At 36.6% G+C, this 24,774-nt stretch overlaps 1 protein-coding gene and 1 long non-coding RNA gene across 4 annotated transcripts in view; one reads left to right on the top strand and one right to left on the bottom strand.

The window, feature by feature from the left end:
• Positions 1–7,653, top strand: part of LOC139966568 (uncharacterized) — a 43,717-nt gene extending 36,064 nt beyond the window's left edge. Inside the window, exon 3 of the long non-coding RNA XR_011792703.1 lies at positions 1,783–7,653. This is a non-coding gene — a long non-coding RNA (uncharacterized lncRNA). The remainder of the gene's footprint in view (positions 1–1,782) is intronic.
• LOC139966567 (semaphorin-5A-like) overlaps positions 1–24,774 on the bottom strand; it is a 142,319-nt gene that overhangs the window by 108,604 nt on the left and 8,941 nt on the right. For 2 of the 3 annotated variants that reach the window (XM_071969734.1, XM_071969736.1), the window contains exon 2: positions 7,660–7,916. In XM_071969734.1, the coding sequence (XP_071825835.1) occupies positions 7,660–7,801 (142 nt within the window). In that variant the 5' untranslated portion in view covers positions 7,802–7,916. The remainder of the gene's footprint in view (positions 1–7,659; positions 7,917–24,774) is intronic. The other variant, XM_071969735.1, reaches the window with a different exon arrangement.

The raw sequence follows: 24,774 nt of genomic DNA, 5'->3' as shown, positions 1-24,774 counted from the left end.
TAAAGAGAAAAAGATATGGATCTTGTTTTAACACGGCTACGAAGAAAGGTCTTGTACTTCGGATTAACTTCAGAAATGTAAAATAATCAAAATTTGCAAAATTTGGATTGAGAAAAAGGATTTCAATCAATATTTTTCAGTTGTATTAAAGAAATTAAAAGGAGTTTGCTCCGTCCCGCCCACACTCAAATACCTGAGGAATTGTATGCACACTTTAGTTTTTATCCCAACCTACAGTCTACACAAAGGGTCACGTCTCCACGGTGAAGGTTCAAACAGGGTATTATTTCTACTTGCAAATAGTTTTCAAGTAACCTGCATTGGTATCGAGAAGACCTCATAGTGGAGGGAAGAGAGGGTTGGCAATGTGTGGTGATAGCACTGGGACAGGGAGAGGGGAGCGAAACACTATTTTCTAGGGGAGGGGGGGAGAGGGGGAATACATGCATACCTAGCCCAGGTTGTATTTTCCTCCTTGTATTCTGACTTTGTTTTGATGGTATGACTGATTTATATGTATACATGTTCAACTTTTCAACCACTCACCTTACAAAAACACTTAAATGTCATGTTCAGTTTTTAATTTAAGCTGAGTCATGCAGATCTATCATTATCTATGAAGCAAAGAGACCACCCTTCTGAAGATACATCATCAATATATTAATAAACAACTGCTCACAGACCAACCACATGACCACATGTTACTGCTGAACTGTTGGCTTCAAAATGAGCTGTGAGAATCACCATCCTCGTCCACTGTAAACCTCTCACCTGCAAGTTATAAAATGATTCATTATATCTGCTAGAAGTTGCCAGAGAATTATATACATATAATATATATGCTCAGGGAACCACATTGGTCAACCAACAGTTGACTCAGTTTGGGGAGTGCTAACAAGTAAGTAAGGCACAATCAATTTTACAGCACCTGTAAAAACATCAATCTTTAGGTAATAGACAGAGTTGTTGCCCAAATTTGGAAATGTTTGGGGAAAACTGGGAAAGTGACTCATGTAAAGGCCATCCAAAATTACCCCTCCCTCTCTTACCAGAGCAGGAAGTTGCGGTGACAAGTTTTAATGATGTGGTACATGTTACCCAAAAGAGATCTATCTTCTGTTTTCTAGTATAATTTGATATTGCTCTTTATGTTACAAGCAAGACATTTAAGTCTTTCTATGCTATGCTTGTACCATAAACTATATGCCTCCCCCTATCCCACCCTTTTCCATTTCAAGCTTCTGGCTCCACACACCTCCTCCTGCTCTCTCTCTTTCACTCTCTGATACAGTAGTTATTCAACTTCATGACAACAAGCGTGTCTTATACCTCCTTGAACTATTTAAGAATTGGTCAGCAGTAATTCCCCTAAAAATATACATTTAGTACATCTTCATTGTTCCATTCAATCCACATCTGGAAAAGGTGTGATGTACAAATTTAAACTTCGCAGAATACTAAAGTTGAAAATAGAAACAGGTCAACTTGTCAAATTGGTTAAGTGGGTAAAATTTTAAGAGTAAATTTGACTAGTTTAATCAAGTGGAAGGAAGGCAGGTAAAGTATAATTTGGGTTTCTAATCCAATGTGATGTGACACCTCACCACCATAATTCTGAGACTTTGTAAAATAAACACAAACTGACTGGGAATAAAAGTAGATGAAAACAGCAGTAAAAGAACTAAAGTGGGGAAGATATTTTAGGGTATGAATTAACTTTACCTGACGGTTTCTTATTTCCCTTTTTTTTTCTTTTCTTTTCTTTTTTTTTTTCTTTTACAGATCCCGACCTGAGCCCATCCAACCATGAACCTTTATGCCAGACAGATATGCTTCCAATTGATCACCTCAACTGGTATTGTCAGTAAATAATCACAAAGTTTACAACTATTCCAGGTAATTCAAGGTTAAAATTCGGCACTTTGAATGGAAAGAAAAAATCAGTTCTTTTCCCCCTCCTTTCCTCCTCTCTTTCACAGAACATGCACAGAAACAAACATTCCTTCAGAGGAAAGAAATTCCAGTAGTGTAAATGAGTCATATGTTCACATTAAGATCACTTTATAATAAGTACAAACAAATCAGTGCAAATAACTGTGTGTTGTGGAACATTATATTTCTGAGCAATGAACTACACAAGTTTTTTACAGCACACTAAATGGGTACCTGCTGGAAACTACTTTGAACTACAATCTGTACAAAGTTTGGCTGTGGCTATTGGGAATCATTTTAAGACCAAGATCTGCAAACATGAATGGCAGAAAGGAAAATGCCTGCCTTCAAGTACATCAAAAAGACAAGGGTCAGGTGGCGATTTGCCTAATCACTTCTTTCAGTGAAGAGGGTTCTTTCCCCCATTCTTCTCCCATGGACCCCCATTCTCCCTCCCCATAAAACCTTCATTGGTGAGCTCAGTTCTTAATATTGATTCATAACCATGTCTCGTCTTAGTGACAGTGTCTTTTGTTTCTCCATGGTATGAGCAAGGCAGTACCTGAAACCAGTTACCAGCGTGTTCTGTCATGTCCATGCAGGTTCATTGCCATTTGTGGGTCATTCACCTCTCCTCTGCCTCTCTGCTCATGTACTGAGTTATTTCTCTGGTCTTTGTTTGGTATTCAGGGTGATGAGGGGAGATCAATCAACAGCATGATATCATGACAGCTCAAGAATTACACCAGCATTAATGTGTGGTGGGCTAGACCAGCCTACATCAACAAAGTCATTAATGACATGCAGCTATGACATCATCATCTATGCATCATCTACCTTTCAAGCCCCTGTACAAATAGTGGTGGTAGATTTCTTAAAAATCTTTTTTTTCTTTTTGAAATTTCCAGGGCTTCTTCGAAAACCCACAATAGCCTACTTTCTACAGCAGGTAAACCATTACAGTAAATTACCACTAAACCAAAAGATGGTAGAATCAGCTTATCTACTCTGCAGGGATTTTACACTTGGTTTACATGAGATTAAGTGGTTGGCTGTTTACTACCTGAAGTAGACCTCTCATGCAATTATGGGAATGAAGCAAAATAGCTGCCTCCTGGCAATTCAAGCCTGTGTCTTCTAATCCTTCTACCTAAATGAGACAATACCAGTTCTTATTAGAAAGTATATTTGGCCTAATTCTTTAAAAGGCACCCTTCATCAAGTGTTCATAAATAATCGTGTACCTCCGCAATTTACCTACATAGAGCCTTTAAGTGAGGTCCCATCTTCTAGTACATACATACCAAACAAGCTATTTGATGGTGACTGCAATATATATATACGTTCCCTGAACTCAAATAAAACTTTTACTTCTTTTCTCCTGTACTGTATTAAAAACACAGATACCCCACGGTGAAGTGGTGGCATCCGTTGATCAATGCTTCTTTGTGCAAGCAGTATTAAGTCAAGATTGCCAGATGGATAGTCCACTTGAAAGTCAGGGCATGGACAAATTAAAAACCACAAGTATAGGAGTTATAGTACATAGCCAACATAGCCAATTAAGTGAACACATTGTTTCCCCATATTGCTCATTTTTTAATCCTGTTAATTATGTTCATGTCTCTTGAAATAATAAGTTGTTTCCTAACATGATCATAAACTGATACCCAGGGAGTTCTAATAGCAGCTCCTTGCTGTATCTTAAAGCAGTATATAGTATATTAGTATATCGAGTTAACCCCCCCCCCCCCCCCCGGCCCTTGCCTAGTTTGGGATAATTACAAACTTGTGCAACAACTCACTGACAAACTATTTCCATCTGCATCCTTAATAATAACCAGGTTGAGATGGCAGAATTAACAAACCTCTAATGGAAAGTGATAGAGAGCTTGCTACAAGTAATTTCTGAAGCTGGACGGCTTTAATCAATTTTGTCTGAGCTACAAAAATACCGATCATACCATAGATGTGGACAAAACTACATGTTACAGTGTGGTACATTAAATACTTGAAAACCAAAACCTAAACAAATAGAGTTAAAAAAAAAGGACAACACATGTGTGATGACTGTAATCTGTGTAATGTTTGAAACTTTCACTACATCGCTTTAACGGAAGCTTAAAACAGCACTTGCCAAAACTCTTAACAGTTGTCAAAACCAATACAAGATTACCTGTACTTGTCAATTTTTTTTTTCCCCTTTTACCTCTTCTTCTTCTTCTTCTATTTTTTAAACAAAGGTCCTACAGTAGCCTTTTGTACAATTAACTGAAAATCTGTTCAAAGCATTGAACTCAATAAAAAACAAAAATGGCTACTTTTGAAAGGTTTTCATGTCTAGATTTTAATATCCTGATTCCTCTTGCTAGGGTGAGAAATAAAAGTAACCATTTAGAACCTTTTTGAATTCAATACCAAACAGGCCGATAAAGAGGCCCGCTTTATCTGTGCTCAATGGCTGCCCTCTAGAGACACAATTTGATTATGTAGGAAAATAGAAGGATTAGAAGTTGAATCTATTATCATTATGGAACTAAGTAGATTACCATTTCAAATGCAGTGACTTATCTCCCATAAACGTGGGGTACTAACCAGGGTAAATTTCACAGCAACAGAGCTGAAATCAATCAAAACACTTAAGGATATGTAGATTGAACAATTGCAGAGAAGTTGTAAAAGTTATTTTTAAAATTCTTCTCATCCGCTTTCTCCGTTCTGTTATGTTACCAAATCTACTCTTTCTCAAAACAAGACATTAAACTGATCAGGATAAGTCAACGACCTAGATTATTTTAGCATCAAGAATTTACCTCAAAGTTAATAAGTTTTAAATAAGACTAAAACATCAGCCTGCTTACTTTTTTATCTACTGCTTTTAACACGATACCAGATGTATCAGATCTAGTTTTCGAAAATCTCAACATCCTATATTGATATGATAGTGGCAATAACCTGCACGTCACTTCAACGATATATATAATTTCCACTTCCAAACTTACTACACAGAACTTACAACACTGACAGAAAAAATTGTGAAATTAGCTCTAAGATTTTCCTGGTTTCGAGTGGACCATGCCACAAAATTGTGAGAGTAGTGAAGTCCCTGAAGACACAAATTACAGACAAAGCAAGCAAAACAACTTCCTGTCCTTAATTTGACCACAAACCATCTCAAAAGCACTAACCACATAATGGTCACTATATCAAACAGTTACAATAAACCACATGTTTATTGAAGAAACTTGTGACATCATCTAAACCTGACCATCTAGAGTTTATTTAATCTTAGACTTCTATTGAAGGCATAAAGGACTACTGCAAGAATGCATTCAGTTTCCTTTGTCTCTGTTCAATACATCTATGGCGGTGGCGACTCGAGCACAGACATTTCAAAGTGGAGGGCACATATTTGAAAAAGGGGGGGGGGGGGAGATGACACAGAATGCAAGAAATGCAAGAGCACAAAGCCATATTGGTGTCTGGTCTACCCGGTGTCTGCTATCGTATAGAATCTCTGGTGGGGATCAATGGGACGATGTCCCCTGAAGCTTTGCAGTTTTCATCGTTTCCAGGACAGATATTGATATCAGCTTCAAATTAATTTTGGAGGTAGACACAAGTAAATAATAGTCAGTAGAAGACAAAGAGTCGTATACATCTCCCTGCATAAATTTTCTTTAGACATTGCAAATTACATTTGGGGAAGGGGCAACCAGGGGAGCACAGTGCACTTTTGGGAACAATCTCTACCCTCTAACACCCCCCAAACCTTGACAACACCACTTTCTCCTCCCTCCTATGATATGGGAGTTGACAAAAAAAGTGGTTCAACCTGGGCACAGTACTACTACGAAAAAATTGTTAACTTTGGACTAGCTACAAGGAAAACATTTTTTTTTTAAAGTCAAGGCAGCAAGAATGGAGTGCATTAATTACTATAGGATTTCTGTGTCATCTAGATGCACCGTTGACTTCATTTGTATGGATTCTGCTTTACGGAACAAACTCTTGGGGTACAATCGCAATCTCAGCTCTAGGGTTTTCACTGAATCTTCAAAGTATTTTAAGTTGTATGTTAAAAGCATGAACGATGACACTCTATAGTATAAAGATCTTTGGTCTAATTGTCTATAGACAGTAAAGATTACAATCAAACAAAGTTTGTTGTTTGACCAATGGGTATGACATCATCTTGACCACACAGACCATGTACAGCTTAGAGAGAGCACTGGAGTGATTACACAGATCCCTGACATAATATGTAGATTCATTGAATATTTATTGAAACAAAACATGTCAGACCCAGGGCAGTAAGCAAGCAACAAGACTGGTTGTATTACCAAACCAACCTCTAATGTATGTACTAGGCTACTACTTCTTTCGAGCTCACGCCCTCTGGTAGGATCAACTAATCAAGCCATCCAATGTTGCTTCATTTGTGTTTGCATGCTATGGAGTACACAGAGTATGGTGGAAATCTGTCCATTTCAAGATCGAGTCCTTAGGCATGCAACTGGAAGAAGGATTATGAGGGGATGAAAATAAACGATAATTTTGGCCTTATAGAGAGGTCATCAACACAGCCTCAATACATGCTAGAAGTCAAATATATAAATGGTAAATTGTACTCAAAACTGAAAATATATAACAACAGTACTGCTCAAGCAATTTCTTAACACACTGGAAAATTTATTTATCATTTATGTATGTTAACATGGACAGCTTTAATGTTGGGAATATCTCTGAGGATAGGAACCACCTGATAGATACTTTTAAAACTTTGAGCAATTTTAGCAAAATTTCCAGCTGTACTGATGACCTTTCGCTTTGAAAAAATTGCACCTATTGTTGGTTATTTCACATGGATTAAACAAGCATATGGGTTTCAGTATCTTAAATTCTAATACTTTCAAGCCCTCCTTCAGCCCATTACACATCCCACCTAACCCACAGGCCCCATCCCTTCCCCAACCTGAATGGAACTTAATATATAATTGCTACAATAAACTGCCTTCCATGATATATAGCAACATGAAGGCAAAATAAAAATTGTTTACCAAGATAAAACAATAGAAACTCGCTCATGCCTGCAATCTGACAGAGTTTTTCATTTTTTAATTACTTCCGTACATAAAGCTTGTTAATTACAGCACCATGTTAGAGCCAATACAACTTGATTTTGGAGTGTCCTTTAGCTGACGTCTTCAATTGCTTCGTCTCAAGGCCCTATCAATAACCAGAGAATCAACCAGGTGCTCTTATCAGAGGAGGTCATTGAGGTACTAAGGAAACCATTTTATGTTCTTACTGTACTACTTAGCACAACAAAAAGGCAAGACATAGTAACAACAACTATTATAGAAGGAGAGCCAAAAACTGAGAGGGAGAGAGAGAAGGAGAGGGAGATTTAGAGGGGATATGGTAGGGAATATAGGTGGTGCAGAGGTGAGATCTCATTTTTTTTCGTTAGAAGAAAGAGATTAGACCAGGGAAAAGATCAGGCCCTGATCATCCCTCTCCTCGTCCCCTCCTCTCCCCTCCTCCCAACCTAAATGTCTGATGTATCAGGGCCTGATACTGCAAGAGATCACAGTCCTAGCTCTGGATCACAAACACTGGTGTTCTATATTGCATTAAGGATCAAAGGTGATCCCAAATGAAACGCATGATCAAAACAGTATACATCCCTAAAATAACTGAAACTAATGACAGCTTAATTCTCACCTTCATAAGCAATGACTTTCGTTCTGACTTGATCGCATTCTTCATCGCTTCGGTCTGTGTGCATTCCCGCCATTACGATATGAAGGTGCAGAGTTGCATAAACCACTGTTAAATACAAAATATTTCTCCTTATGTGCCCCATCTCAAATTATCCTCCAGGGATACTCCTGTAGATGATCTTCAAATGTTGTTGAATGGACTCTGGTTTACGACATCACTCCTTTCCGCTATCGCTAGAAGAAATAATTTTCAAACGGCTGTAAAGAAATAAGAGAAACAAATAATGACCAATGAGCTAATATCAAATCCCGTCTCCACTTTACATTTGAAGTGCACAATATCACATTCGGTACATGGCTAGTTTGCAGCAAGTTTGTCGATCATTAAAGATGATTTCAATTTGTCAACTAAAACACACACCAAACTTCTTCCACACATAAACAGTAAATCAATGAGATAACTAATATCTTTAACATTTTCAAATGTATGTTAGTTCCAGAGCAAGTAAAACGAACCACACTGGTTTAACTTCCATCTTAATAACAGTCGTTGTTGATTAAAGTCTCAATACCTGTTTGCTGTTGAATTTCGAAAAACAAACTTCCAGATGAAGCAGATTCAATGTTTCTAATTCTAAATGCACTTGGACCAGGTGGGTTAAATGGAGAAAAGCTGTCGCAATCAAAAGAAAGACATGTATTTTCTTTTGCCCTTATAGCTCGAATGATTTACCATAAAATCGCTGTGATCACCCATATCAGCATGTTCCTAACACAAATGAAACCTACAGTATATGTGCACGTATCGTCCACCTTTTTTACCCAATTTCATGGAGGAAACGTCTGAAAACACCTCTTTATTCCTTGCAACAGAAGGAAATGACACAATTTCTCAAGCTACATCGGATACATCAAAGATACCATTCAAGAGAATGGAGGCATGAAAGTGAAAGTAAGCCTATAGCCTAACGGTCGTAAACAAAACAGAGAGATTTGAGTGGCGCATGATCTGTTGGGCGGGGCTTGAAAATTTTGATTGAAGTTTGTAGAATCTACCGACTCGTTAAAAAATCTGGCAAATTTTATTTAGCTCAAAATGTTTAACTCAATAAAAATAATGATTATTAATATGATAATTGCCTTTAACAGTGTTATTTCCAATGAGCTTTTAGGGCACTGGAAAGGTCGAATTTAAAATTTGGCAAATACACATTGAGACTTTATATGAATTGTGGAATACTTTGACAAAACATGGTACTGTCTTTTGTTTCTAATTATCACTTATGTATGTACATGTTTATATAGGACCCAAGTTTGGATAATTTAGCAAATCACTACTAAATTTTCAAAAGTTACAGTACTGATATCAATTACCAAAAAAAACAAAAAAAACATCAAGTCACACACACAGTTCAACTACTTTCCAACATTATGTTTTTCGTAATAACCTCTGATATTGAAAAACAACAAAAGCAATTGCTAGTTTCTTCCTTGTATGACATCAGAGAGACATAGATTACTGTATTTATCCAAATCTAATGTATGTATACAGGATTTGTAAACAGGATCTGTACACAAGATTTGTAAGGATTTATAGCCAAATGGTTCAGGCTAAACACATCATGTCCTCCATCCCACTGAGCGTTATGTCTATATGTACGCCATTGCATGATATGCCTGGGAGAAAAAATACTGGGAGATTCTCATCCATCTAGCTAAATATTACAACTTTAATATATATGCAGAATGGCTGCATGTATATAACCTTGCAACAGTCGCCGCCTCTAGTGATAATGTATCAGTCTGAACTATACGAGACCACTGATTGAAATTTTCCAGCCAGGCCAAGAATCTATAAATGTAATGATGTCACCCAAAAGAAATGCATCTTCATTTTGCTCTGCATTCTAGACGGAGCAAAATCAATATTCGGCATGTTTCTTTTTCTAATTCACTCATCGTATAAATAGTGCAAGTTTCTACCGAGTGCTGCGTTATAACCAGCTGAAACCACATTCTAACTGGCGAGAGGATCACAACACTGTAGGTAAACACTGCTCTGTGCATGGTCAAGATGGTCTTGTAAATGCATTTTAACAAGAATTTGATACCCCCCATCAAAAGCCTACAACGTAAGGTATACTTGGCTTAAAATTAGCCAAATACGTGCAATCACATCGGTATGTACAAAGAGACAAACGATACTGTTCATACATACATATTGGATTACTTTAGTTCATTTAAATCACATCAAAAAAGATCAAATAAATAACTTTCACAAATTACATGAACTTTAACAGTTTGCACTTTTGCAATTTGAAACTATAGTTAAAATTACATGGTTTTTTACCACATTCTGTTGTTCACTTATTTATAGACTAAGAAAATTCCAATAGATTACAATAGAGTACATGGCAGTTACCAACCTAATGCAAAATAAAGCTTGTATTATTCCTATCTTGAACTCGCAATATCTTTGTAAGATCATTCTGCAGCGTGTGACAAACATATACTTTCTAATACATGACAGTGTAGGTGTTGATGCATGCACAATTGCACACTACCCCTATCTATTACACAGACCATATATCCATGAAGGACATTTATCCTTCAAATTTTATTTACATTTTATCGTCTAGAGAATATCCAAGAGAAAAACAAAACTCTCTAAAATTCTGGAATAGGAGAAAACCGACACCTCACTCTCAAGTCCATGGCTACAGTACAGTATCTTTCCTGTGATCTGCTTGGTTAGCAATTGAAGTCTTTTAACCGAGCAGCATTTCAAGCATCACTTTTTGACTGGTTGCTAGCTTAATTCCAACAATTTTACCAAACATTTCTTGCAATTTAATTGCAAGATTAAAGCAAGCCTTTTCCCTGACCATTAAAGGTCTGCAGACACTGATGAAAACATTGTCCTAATCACTCTAAATGGTGTTAGAAATCATGAAAAGAGCTGCAACTCCCACCGATATTCATCAAAGATTGACCATTGTTTACAAGTCTTTACTTAATTCTAGTCTTATTTATGAATAAAAATTAGCTAATTATGCAGATTGATGAAGTAAAGGGAGTGATGGCCTGATTTTCAGTTATGTGATTCCTTTGTTTTTACAACCTTTGTTCCAAGGACACCGAACACAGGTTTGTGGCATAAAGCGATTTTTTAAAAATATTTTATTGTCTTCTTTGAAAAGAGGAACATCACATTCTTCCAATGATATATGTGGGCTTGTAATTAGGGGTTAACTCATTAAGGGCTAAATAAGCAATTAGGATAAGGCAACACTCCACGTCATAGTTTGCACATGTTTAATGAGATTCCCAGATTTATCAAAACATCAAATGTGTATATCTTGGAAATGAAAAGAGCTTTTCTAAAATGTCAACAGATTTTGGATGAAATTATCACACACAACAAATGTACTGAATATGGGCCAATCAGCTACTGTATGTGTACTTAGTACTTATAAGCTAACTTTTATACTGATTGAGTAAAGGATTATTTACTCTGATATTGAAAATTTTCAGCTAAGTTAAAAACTAAGCATGCTCTGATTTTTATCGAATGATTATGAACATGAAGCATAGATCTGAGAAAAGAATTTCAAAAATGTTTTAAAAAGTGCAACTTAGAAAGCCTTGAAAATGTGTCGCTTGTATATCAACATTGATCATTCTAATGCTAAGCTGTAACTGAACTCTTTGGATCAATACGAATGTGAATGCAGTAGAGCACACCTGTTCACTTCAAATTCACAAGTTGTACAACAGTTAACAACTTCCAATGATGTTCATCTTATATCACAGAACTAGCAAACATAGGAATCTAATGTTAAATGCAACACGACATTCAATTTACGTGCTCCCTTTTAGAGGTATAAATTAAGCTTAAGGTTAATTTATGTTAATAACTAATGAGAAGTCAATTAATACTATATTGTAAGTTAATCTTAAGTCAAGATTACAAATGAATTTTTCCTATCAAACATACGTAGACAAACTAGAGAAATTTAAGTGTCTCCGATAAAGTTGGGAAGTCGTAGCTTGCAGTTTAAACAAATTGTCCACTCTTGCTTCAGCAAGCTTGGCACTGAGATATAATCATTTCCAAACAAATCCAATTACATACAAAAGTGAAGGGCCTATAAGTACCTTTGTCAGATTATTGCTTGAAATTGCAAGGCTTTCCACTGAATCTCGCCGATTCTTAGTTAAAAATTTCTCTTCCTTGTGCATGGCCATCTTGAAAACCAAGACTAGAGGTCCTCTGATATTTGCCCATGGCATTGGTTAATTGATTCTATGAAGAGGTTTCCTGTTTAAGGGGTTTCTTTTATCTTCTTTCTATAACAACTTTAACCATTTTATCAAGGTTAGTTCTGGGTCATATCAATCAAACCTTGCTTAGGCCCACATAAAGATATTATTACACAGCAATGTGTACCACGATTGACCTATAAAGGTATCTGAAGTGGATTTTTCTGAACACAATTATTCAAACCTCTACCTGAATAACTTTGTAAAGGTAACAATTCCAGGCTCCGGTGCAATTGTTACCAGACGAAGATCCAAAGGGGGCTTCCCCTTCTTGATAAACCTCACATAAAAAAAACATTTAAGTATTTTTCGTACAACCTTGCAATTAGACCTATTTTACACCATTTATAATCTAAATATGTCTCAGACTACACCATTGGATGTCTAATATTTTTTTTGGGGGGGGGGGATCCCAGTCCCCTCTAAATTTCAGGTTTCAATGACCTCAGGACCACACCCCTCTCCTTTATAAACTTGCTGGTTACTCATACAGCCTAAGTTTCCATCATATATATAGGCTAGCTGCACCACAATATGTCACTCACTGACTGTTATTAACCATCTAGACAGCTGTCAACACCAAATTATGATTCAGAATTAGGCAATGTACATTTCACCGTCGCATATTAATTGACTGCTGTTTCTCTTTATTCTTTTTTTTTTTTACGATGACATTTAATAGAGAGCAAACTGTGAAATTATTATCAACCCAAGAACCTTCAAACAAATGACCTCTTCCAAGGAAATCAATTTATAATACTTCGTTAACCTTTGTTACCGAAAGGAAAAGAGGAAATGTCCATTATGATAACTCAAAGTTATCGGAACTTTTCGTGACAACGTAAAACCATTCTTCCACCGGGTCTATATGGACATCCCTTTGCCCTTTCCGATGAAAATTAGAAGTTTTAATTAGTCCGTTATAGTGTCTCAGTCTGTGCAAATATGGCAGTTAGTTTTCGGTGTGAATCACAAACTGAATGTGGCCGGTACCATAATTCAGGTCAGTGGCACCCGTTTGCATTGAATGTTTCACATGCGATAAGCAGGATGAGACTATCAAACCTTGGATCACAAATTATAGTTACTCGTTTTAATTGTCTGTCATCGTCGTTGAAATATTACTCTGAGAGGGTCAATTAGATTAAAGGAAACCCCTGCTTCCTAGAGAGGTAATAAGGTTGTGACTTCAAGCTACCATTCCACGTGTAACTCCCGCTATGTAGTTATAACATTACAGTCGCTATATAAAGCAATTATTATCATACTTTACAACTGGCCTTTAAAAACAAATCTTGGATATTGATTTATGAACCCTTTAATCCAATGGTCCGAAAAACTATAGGTTGAGACCAAAAAGTGGGTTGCAATAATTTTTCAGTGGATTGTTCCAGACATCTGAAAATTTATTCCACAGATTACAGAGCTTGTTTTTCCAGAGTCCAAGCTAACTTTCATTCATCCTGAGCATCAATTTTGAGTGGTGGGGGGTCTGGTGGGGTGTGGTTCAGCCCTCACAGAAATTCCTGGGTCGTAGGTCGTAATAGTTTGAAGACCGTTGGTTTAATCCAAACGAGAAACTGTTGTGCCCAACAAATTTTGATGTATTATCTTACTGTTTGTTTCACTTGCACACCTTTGAAGTTCTAACTTCGTCCTCCCTGGAGTTTTGGTAGACTCCTTGTAAAGTAACAGATAATGTTTTCAGGTGTGTTATATTTCCCATGATAGTAGAATACATGCTGTCATACCATTAGACTGAGACAAAAACTTACAGCCTTCTAAGAATGATTTGAGCCTGACATTCATTTTAAAATGTTGTAGACCATTTTAAAAACACTGCTAGAAGTCCAGGTTGTATTTTTATAAATATACCACTGTATGTTCCTTTAAACATCTGAGAGTCATCAATGAAAGTGGCTGGACTACATAGTCTAACACACAGACCATTAGGTCAGTTCCTAAGATGCAATACAGAACTCAATGGGGATACACAGGACTTTTCATGGCTTCGAGTACATTACAAGAACAAGTGGTATTGAATGCCATGTAAGGGTGCCCTGTAATTGTTTATATGAAGTTGAAAGAATAATTGCTTTGGGTGAGAACTCTTAGAATTGATAAAACAATGGATTATAACATCAACTTTTAGGCCTACACTTAGGAGCCTACGGCATGACTGTGTCATCAATTTAGCCTTTAATGAGTATTCAAGAGATTTAGCATTTCTTTTAAAAAGATGAGAATATCTTGTACATTAGAACAGCCTATGGAAATGATACCAGCTCCCAACTTTTACCTTTTTCTTGGACTGGGACATGCATACATGACAAAATTTTGTCAAAAGTTCTTCCTTTAACCAATGGATCTGTCTACTGGCATGTCTCTGTTAGTACATTCTACTAAACTGAATTTAATGCTTTAAAATCATATATGTTTTATAAACAAAACTGAAAAACACACATGAAAATGAACAACAACAAAGTCCCAGATACCTTGCGGTGCACGTATACCTAATCTTTCCGGTAGAAAGAGATTTTTATGAGATGATTAATTCAACATGTAAAAGCTAGAAACATTTACATTCAGAAATTATATTAATGCATGCAATAATTGAGCCAAATGCCATAAAACTGATTCCAACAGGCATTCCTTTCATTTGAACTTTGACTTACCATAACACATCAACAATCCCACATTGACTTAAAAGTATGGCAATCTCATTTAAAAGATCATTAGGAAGTTAGGACACTCGATAACAAGAAAGATGTCCCTGCACTTCACTTTTAAACGATTAATAATCTTTCTACCAAAAGTATGTTTGTAGGGAACTCTTATCACAGACAGTAGTCTCATGCTTGCAAAGTAATTTTTTCACTCTGATGACAATTCACCCGTAGAAATCAGAAACTAGCCAACTGGCTTATAGTGATTCTTTCCAGGTAAGATTTCATGTTTTGCGAGACCCACTGCTGAATTCAATAATGTGATCAGCAGGGTACTATGCACTCATGTGTACCTAGCTGTTGAGAAAACATAAAAGATTTACATTCTTCAAGACATCTGTTGACCTGAACTGAATGTTGACTTTACCGATAAATTATGAAGACGTCTTCACCATTGTACTTTGCATCTAGAGCATCTAGATATTATCAAGAGCGTTAGAAGAGCAATACTGTACCTAGAGGATGGCAATTACAGAAGAAAGATGGCCATACACGCACCCAAAGAAGTGCCAGATGCTAGAGCGAGGTAAATACGTTATATGAGGTGAGGGAGTACGCGCTATGAATTATGAATACCTCTTCACCAATGTACTTTGCATCTAGTTGATATTTGCAATTTAAAGAATTCCATAAGACTTCCTAGTTTGGGTATTTGGAAGCGACCATAATTGCTACTTATAGACAAACTGTGTATATTATTATATAAAACAGAGATGCATTTAAGTTTTTAAAGTTGTCAACTGAAAATCAACACAACATTTTTACAAGATCCCTTCAATGTAAATCTAAAAAGATGGTTCAGCAACGAATGGAACCAAAGTATACAAAAGTATAAAGTTATAACCACCGTGTCTTGTTTGGGCTAACATGTATCCACTTGAGCCATAGTGCCACATACACACACACACATGCATAATTTCCATCAAAATGGCTCAGGCAGTTGAACTAACACTACTGCAGTTTAGCTACATTTGAACTATGACGTAAGTGCATTCCACTTAGGCCCAATCGTTAGAAGTAATTTAGGTGATTGGAATCTCATACAAAAAACTGGAAAAAACACAACCCATTACTGTGATTTCGTTTTGTGTTTTCTACATTGAAAATGATCCTCATTATATATTTTGATTGATTGTATGCTTCCATGAACAAACTACACATGCACTGCCCATATCTGCAAACAATCTATCAGACACACTACTGTAGAAGCAAAACAAACGCATTCATCGAAAAGCATGTATTATTTTGTTGTTACAGGGATCATATTAGACTTTGTGTGGTACTTGTTAACAATGTTTTGTTAACACTGTACCACCATACTCAACTCACAGTAACTAGGTCTGCCAGTACTCACAGTTATGTGTCCATACAGACAACCAATTGATAGATAAAAAAGACATTTTAAACATTTTAAGAGGAACGATTTTACCTTTCAGTTGTCTTTTTCCTATGTTGCCACTGTATGTAACTGTCACTACTCTACATGTGGTTAAACAAGTTTGAACCCATCGTTATGTTTCCTGTGGTCTGAAAACTACCCTCACATACCATCCCCTCCCTGTCTACAACCCTTTATTACCTTTCTACCCTCCCTCCCTTCCCCCCCCCTCCTACTATACCAATCATGTCACCTAGTGTATCATATCTAAAAGGTTGTGATAGTCTGCAGCACAACATTAGTACAGTTTTCTAGTGGGCTAAGTTAGTTTTCAAGTTTTTATGAAGAGAATGTTTTAAATATACACACTTTCCTTTTGAACTCTGAGTCTTCATACTATAAAGCTCTATCTGTTGGTGATGTATAAGATACAAAAACGTATTCATATCATTTGAAAGAGCAAATTGCACAAATCACATGTCATATAGAAACTGCACAATAATTAAACTACCTCTACTCTGGTAGATGTATTGTTTCCCAATTGTTGGAGGCTCATTTGCAATTCAGTGTTTAAATTTAACTGGTTGGGTATTTATGAAGTGATGATGCTAACCTTTACTTATCTTTTACATACAGACTCTGATCTATCAAAACTTCAGATCGATAACAAGCGGATTCAGATGGATTATAAATCCAAGTACAAATGCTGTGTAGAACTTCTGATTGGTCGATTCCGAAGGAAGACTGGGCAGTGACCTGAGAGGGTCAATTGGGGTATATACTGTACTGCAAGAATGTTACGTCAAGTTTGTACGTTTTGGGTAGAGCGGTGTGCACATGTACATAGGAGACAGGCGCAGTAAGAGGTGATTGAGGTGAATGAGGTAAATTCTAACTGTATATATTTCTATTATCCTTTAATTACTGTAGTACTGTAGCATTGTATCTAATGTAAAATCCCTACGAAAATATATGTACACATCAATATCAGCAGATGATATTGTACTGTAACCGCTTATTTATCTGCAATGGACAAAAATAATTATTATTATCTAAACACCTGTATGGAAATATCTAGATATTATTAGATCTCATAAATTTATAGCTAAATATTGATCAATTATACTGAATCCCAAATTAATGGTAATGAATTCAGCAAACAGCGTGATTATAAATACAGGTTGCAGCATATCCCCCAGCTACAGGAAATTGTTGCGTTATTTGGTGAGGAGGAGGATCTTGTTATCGATGAAGTTGACTTGTCTCATGAAATCAATTCAATCAATTTTTGCATAATCTTATCAAAGTAAACAAGCAATAGTTCTGACCTTGACCTACAGTACGTGTACACATAATTTAATAACCTCATATAAGTTTATAGCTATTGATAAATTATACTGAATCACAAATTAATGGTAATGAATTCAGCAAACAGTGTGATTGATATAGGTCACAGCTACCCCCAGGACATGACTGTTTGATATTAACAGGAAATGGTTGCATTATTTTGTAACCAGGAGGAACGGTGAACGGATGAAGTTAACTTGTCTCATGAAGACATTAGTTCTGACCTTAACCTACATGTACACATGTCTCCCCCCCACCCCCCCCCCCAAAAAAAAAAGGCAGGCAGGTTTACAGGTGTTCCATTAACAACTCGAACAAAGTCACATATTGACACAGTTTCAAAAGCTTAAAATACTTTCTACGAAAAACAAAGATCTAGATTTCAACTTCGATTAGATTCAGGCTTGAGCAAGCCCGATGCCAACAAGGACAGGACATTGCGCTTGACATTTCTGGGAGCGCCCGACCATGATCAATTTACATCTTAAAAACTTGGAGACGCGAATCCAAGCGGACATTAACTAGAAACACCTTTCCGCATCACGCCAGAGCAAAACCCTTGTGCCTCGTACACAAGGTACATTTATATACAACACGGCTGTACTTATCTTGCCTGAGTAAACTAATTCATTCCTCAATGCCAAGGATTAGAGGGAATAAGCCCAAGTTTTATTACAAAACAATTTCATATTGCTTTAGGCTAATAGCTGTAGTCTTCAGGTGTTCTAATATTACCAAACGAAGAGGGGGTAAAATACACTGACATTTTGTTAATTCTTTTTCTGAATTCTTCTTTATAAACCTGGATAGTGTAACGGTTAAATTTCTTTATCTCTTGTCGCTTTAATATGCAAAGCCATATGCTCTAGCAAAAATAGCACCAATGGACAGATATTTACGTAAATATAACAGAACATTGCGAAGGCACGATTAAGTGTTATAGAAAGGACTCTGCATGAAGCATACATATACTGTACATAAATACTATATGGTTACTTTTAAATTGGTAATAATATAATCAAAAAGTTAAAACTCATTCATATAACCTATATGGGTTTATTTTATCGGCGCAGACAAACAGACAAAAGATCCAAATAACTTAAAGTAACAAAAACAGCAACAAAACAAGAACAAAACAAAATTCAAGTTCACTGTACTTCTGTACGTTTCTGTTCATCCTTAGAACCGTATTGTTGATGCTTCAGAAAAATGTGCTTTGTCAACGTTGTCAGGCTATTTAGTAATTGCTGTACTCTATTGAATTTTACATGCTGGGAATTCAAAAAGCCTACATCAGTTCCCAGGGGGAATTCAACAAACAGATAATTCTTCACACAACAGAATATTATCAGCATGAGAAACTATACACAGCAACCTTTGGAAATGTCATATATCAGTTTAATTATATATAAACTTACAGTAGCGCTGAATATCAAAGTATTTCCGTCGGGCATGAATCAATTCAAAATGCACATGTAACAACTTGTAGTTCTACAAAGTCACTGGACAGTGCTGGTAACAGAAATTTTATATTACACATTTAACTTTCGTCGGGGCATTATCAGAATAAGTGAAAATAAGTTTCATTCTTTTGAAAGTTTCAAGGACACAAATTCAACCATTATCATTGGTTTGTGTGATGCAGAAATACCTGTCATGAACAAACTACAATATCTCCCAAATGGAACAAGACTTTTTCTTAGTTATTTAGATGAGTTGTTTTTCACAAAGAACTCTGTCATATATGTGCCAAAGATGATGGAGAATCCAAACCTCACTGGTTTGGATATTTGCGAGTGACGAGCTTACCTGTCTCCTCACAACCTTAGCACCTGTTCTACCATGCCTATAACTGTGTGCCCTCCATGACCTGCTCCCTGGTCATTGCCCATTCTTCTCATTCTACCATTCTAAGTGCCTACATGCATTTTTTCAATCCGATTATTTCCTTTGTGTTACCATGGACATTACAGGCACGGTAGAACGGGTGCTAAGGTTGTTAGGAGACAGGTAAGCGAGGAGCGAAGCAAATGTTGGGTATATCTTCCCTTTAATACTGGTATACATTCTAGAGCAAATCCATTGAATCCTGAGTCATTTGATTTGGATTAGTTGGATATGTGGCTAGTTCAGCAGCTGCCTTCACAACTTAAGTTGCCAGAGCATTGTCATGAAATACATAGCTTGTTGCCATTCCATACTAACAAATAACAGCCCAGAAAAAAAATTGGCAATATTTTTTTTTGGTCATTAAAGTTCGATTACTTGTACCAAAGAGTTTTAACAATAAGTAAGTCATATATTGGATCTTTTACATGAAATTAAACTAAAAAACAGTAATTTACAAATAATGTCCTTTGAATAGTACAAGTGAGACTGACTTGAAGACATTCCTCTTTGTACCAAGGCTGATTTTTTTTTTAAATATTCAAGGACAGTCAAAAACCAAATTGGCTGCAGATAATTGCCTCAATGCAAGTCATTTGTGTTTTGTATCAATACAGTGTGAAGGTTTAACTGTTTGTTTATTGTACAGTACAAAAACCTTCAAATTATTGGCATAAAACATATTAAAGGTGCACATTGTGTTGGATATACCCCGCATTCTAGACTTTCCAGTGAAATCATAATCGAAAGCCAGGGAAACAATGAATGATACCTGGAAACACAAAGTGTTACTTTTAAACCATCAAAATCACACACAAAAAAAAAGAAAAAAGTTTGCCAACTTTTTACAACCGAAATAACGCATTAAACAAACTTCGGGAAATCACACAAACATTTGCTGTAATGAATTTGTGTTTAAAAACTTGCCTGTTATGAACATTAAAACATTGAGAACCCTGTGGATCTCTTAGATTGATAAGGGATCCAATTATGTTTTTGAATATAATGTGGTTTTGTCAAAATTACAACCAAACACGTACTGAAGCTTTAAATTTGCATTTATTTTCATGCGCCTATAATTCACAATGGAGGATTACTTTCTGAATCATGTTTCTCAATTTTGAACAAATTATTTGTTGAAATTATGATTGCAAAAATGGGCACTTTATTCAAACAGCTAGCCTTATGTTCACAGTACTTTATATATAAATGTAACACTTTTTACATATCAGTCAGAAGTCTTTACTGACTGCTGTGACAGCTAGAAGGCCAGTGTGACATGGAAAAAGTCAAACATAGCAGGTTACTATGTGGATGGCAAATACCTGTAAGCTTTCAAGTAAGGGATTCTGCAATTACATAGTGCTGTAAAAGGAAGAAATATTCTGTGATTTTATGTAAATTATGTCAAGAGACCCTGGTGAACATACTCATTGAAACACATTTCTGGCTAAACTAAAAGTGCTGCTTAAAATATTGCCCAACTATACTACAACTAAATGAACCCTCTCTGCTATTTTAACATGAAAGATGTATGATTCATATTCATATAGTTGGTTCAATAAGGAAAACAGAAAGATATGTCTAGCCAACATACCAAAGGTATGGTGGGCCCCTTGGCTCTACTGCCTGCATGCATCATTATTGTCAATGGAGAATTAAGGTTCATCATTCATACCTTCAACAAATTGTAAGGTGCTAAAATTTGCTAAATATCACATATCATGGAGCTTTCCATCCTCCATATGAAGGAAACATTACTGAGATGGGCAATTATATATATTACCTCAGTGCTGAAAGGCAGTGGTGGCAACAGCCAAGGCAATCTGGGGGAGCAACAGGGGCAAGGCATATTTTTTTGGGGGGCCAAAAATACAACACTGATATGGGCGAGGGGTTTACGAGGGGTTTACGAGAGGTTTCCTCGCCCCTTTGGGAATTCTTCTACAAGTAAAGTTTCTAATACAAATGATAAGCCTAATTAAGTACTTCAATATATTTTGGATAAGTAACAGAGCTGATTGGGGGGAAACTAGTGGGTGCAAGGGGAAAATCTGGGGAGCAATTGCCCCCTCATGCCCCTCCTCCCCATAGCGCTGCCACTGCCGACAGGGCAAATTGCTTTCAGAGTGGTAATAAATAGGCCTAATTGAAATTTGAACAATGGTTGAGCATTTTATGACTTGCTAGCCTATTTAGTCCAACACAATACTGATGATCCTAAATTTAATTGTTTATGACATCTCCTGGGGTATATACATAGTTTGTTGATTTTGCTCTGTGTAGGCATCAACCAGGTCCCATAAGTAAAACACTGTAATTTATAGATTCCCTATATAGTTAAATCAAGGCAAACATCTTTATACCAATAACAAGCAGAACTTTGACCTAAGATTAAAGATCTTGAGGTGAAAGACAACCCTTCCCAATAAACCATTAAACCTTCTGGATTGTTGTGATCTTTCAACTCCATGCATACAGGCTTAGAATTACACACACAGTAGAGTTACACTGAAGTACCTTTCATAGCAGGTTGCCCTACTGCAGTTTTAGCAGAAGTTAAAAGGCTTACCGATAGATTGAATTACTGCCAGTCAGATATGAACACCATTTGGCTTTTAGAGAACCATAACCAAAAATTATTCATCATTAAGAGAGATAAAAAAGTAATTCCTTTCTCAACAAACCTAAGCAGATTCTGGCAATGGATTAAACAAAAATAGGACACATCCGTAAACTTGTGGAGAGAGTAAATTTAACAGGTCTTGGGGAATAGTCTGCACAACCATGGCCCAATTGTAATGTGATTCTCTATCGGACGGGGAGTATAGCTAGCCTACTTGTTCAAATTAGGCACCTATACTGAGCGGTTGAGAAAACATGCAATTAATAAAATATGTGTGCGTGAAAAAGTTTGCAGTCCAGGGACCAAAACCTATCCTCCAGTTGGGTTAGGGCCAATTTTATGATTTCACATGTACTGTGCCTAATTCTTTCAAGCACTACTACTTCAGATGAAACACTAGCAGGAGAGGAAAATTAACAATCTGCAATAACCTTGGACTTAACTAAAGTACAATCACATTAGAGTTTGAAGGAGACTTGAACGATGCATCACCTGCCTCATCATGTAAGCATTACCATGACTACCTCCTCCATGATCTCATCAATATACATTTAATCAATACTAACCTCCAAGGCTGGCATATTGTCACATTCTGTAGGTCTTTGAAAAATACATCCACAACAAGGTTGGTCATTGATCATGAGGAGACTTTATTTTTCATTTTGTTTATAAATGTTTATTTAACATAATTAAATAAGACTCAAGTGCCAATGATGTCATATTTCTCAAACAACTAGGCTAATTCATAACTAAGCAAATGAAATTGTCAACAAATCCAGACTTACTTCAAAAAGTCATACTTTATGTGTGACTCAGTAATTACTTGATGCAAAGCAGAATATGCCACTACTGTGCAATGATCCTAACATTTTATAAAAGCACATGCAGCTAAAATTGTAGTATGTGCATATCATATCATACAGAATGGTGCAATTAGCTGGCAACGTCTACTACCTGATCATGATGCAATTAGACTTGGCCTCGGTAAATCTGTTATGAAAGGATATAATATGGTTTTGAATTTTTCTTAAGCTTGATCTTTGCCAAAGTATGGGCCCAAAATTTTGCCTAAACGGTACGGTAGGCCTACATCGTCATGACTACTACACGATAGTACCAAAAGCGACTGTAGAGTTGTAATCCGTTAGTTTGTGTTTATGATGGAGTACATACTGTGGCTTTAATGTAACAAGATTTCTGCATTTTGTACTAATGCACAAACTTGCATGGTAAGGAAATGTGACAATGCAAATACAGCTTTATATAGCTGCTGTATACGATAACTTTGCATTCTTTCTCCAGTTTCCATCGTTTAAATTTGTGTATTACTTCAAGTCTCCAAGGTCATGAAGTACAGTACTTAGTTACTTGCAATCTTCTCTGCAGCCTTTGATATATTGTGCATTATATCAACCACCATTATAGATATTAATTCCCACTCAAAGTATTATGTTTATTTGGTATACTGATATTCCATAGATGTACACATGTTGGTTTACCTACTCCTGTAAAACAAATCTGATTGTGATATCCTAATCATAAAGCAAACTTTCCTCTCTTCAAACTGCTTATGACCTGCAGCTTGACAGACAGACTGCTACAGTATACAGTAGTAATGTTCATAGAACTAGTTTGGGGGAGATCACTGCAGATATCTCAACTCAAGCTGACTAAGAAACAGGCACCCGACACAGGTCTGAAGTAGACAAGGCCCCTCCTACCCATCTCCATCCCCTCTTCCCCATTCCCATCACCTCCCATACCCCAATCCTCTCTGCTTCCACAATCCTTATCCCTTTCCCATCCCCACACCATCCCCTTCCACATCTCTCCATGGGGAAAACTTATGCATTGATCCGGACGCATTCACACTTGAGTCACACTCTGATCCTCCCCAACTTTTCACCGGAGGTTGGTAAAAAAAAACAGATTGGAAATGTGTCATGTGCAGCCACAGATCGCATAGTACGTTTACTCTAAAACTTTTGTTGTCATAGTATTTGGTCTTAGGGTGACAACACCACGCTATGTACAGCGCACACGCACTCGATCTACAAAGGAATCAGCACATGCATGATACAGGACTGGAATTTCATGCGAGAATTCATGTAGCATAAAACATAAAACTTACAGGTTTAGATATTTACCAGCGCAAGCTTACCTGTCTCCTCACAACCTTGTGAGGAGACAGGTAAGTGAGGAGCAAAGTAAATTGCAGTCACCAGATATCTCGGATCACTGTTGATGCAGGAGTGTTTACATTGCAAAATTGATCTTGACATCCGTATCAGATCCTGGTCTCTGCCAGCATCAATATAGGAGGATCAGATACGGATCTGAACTGCGTTTACACTACAGCCGTGATCTCGACGTCAGGATCTGATCACGACGTCAAGATCTGATCCGGATCTAGTGTAAAAGCACCCTTACATTGATATTGCATTTCTTAGAAAAGAAAACTTGTCACTGTACAGAATCAATCCTAACTTAACACTGAGTTTAACATGAAAATATTTGCAATTATTTGTCCCATTGTGGCTTCTTTCTATCATTGTATGAAAAGGTGTTTTATGTATAGTCATCTCAACCATGTTGCAACACCATAAATCACACCCAAATTATTAACCTTTCTAACAGATCCAGGAATGTCAATAACCATTGTATATAATGTAACTTAACTATGACAAAGACTTTTGTTACATGTAAAGTTAACCAAGTCTACCTAAATTATCCATAACCCCTCTCAAGGTTTGAACTTGAAAGGAAACCATGAGTTCTCTAGTTAACACCTAGAGAGACGTTGTGAAGTACAGTACAACACTTGGCACT

This window comes from Apostichopus japonicus, chromosome 4, assembly GCF_037975245.1.
Source record: "Apostichopus japonicus isolate 1M-3 chromosome 4, ASM3797524v1, whole genome shotgun sequence".
Classification (NCBI taxonomy): Eukaryota; Metazoa; Echinodermata; class Holothuroidea; order Aspidochirotida; family Stichopodidae; genus Apostichopus; species Apostichopus japonicus.
The sequence above is the reverse complement of the archived record's forward strand: the minus strand, read 5'-3'. Positions and strand labels throughout refer to the sequence as shown.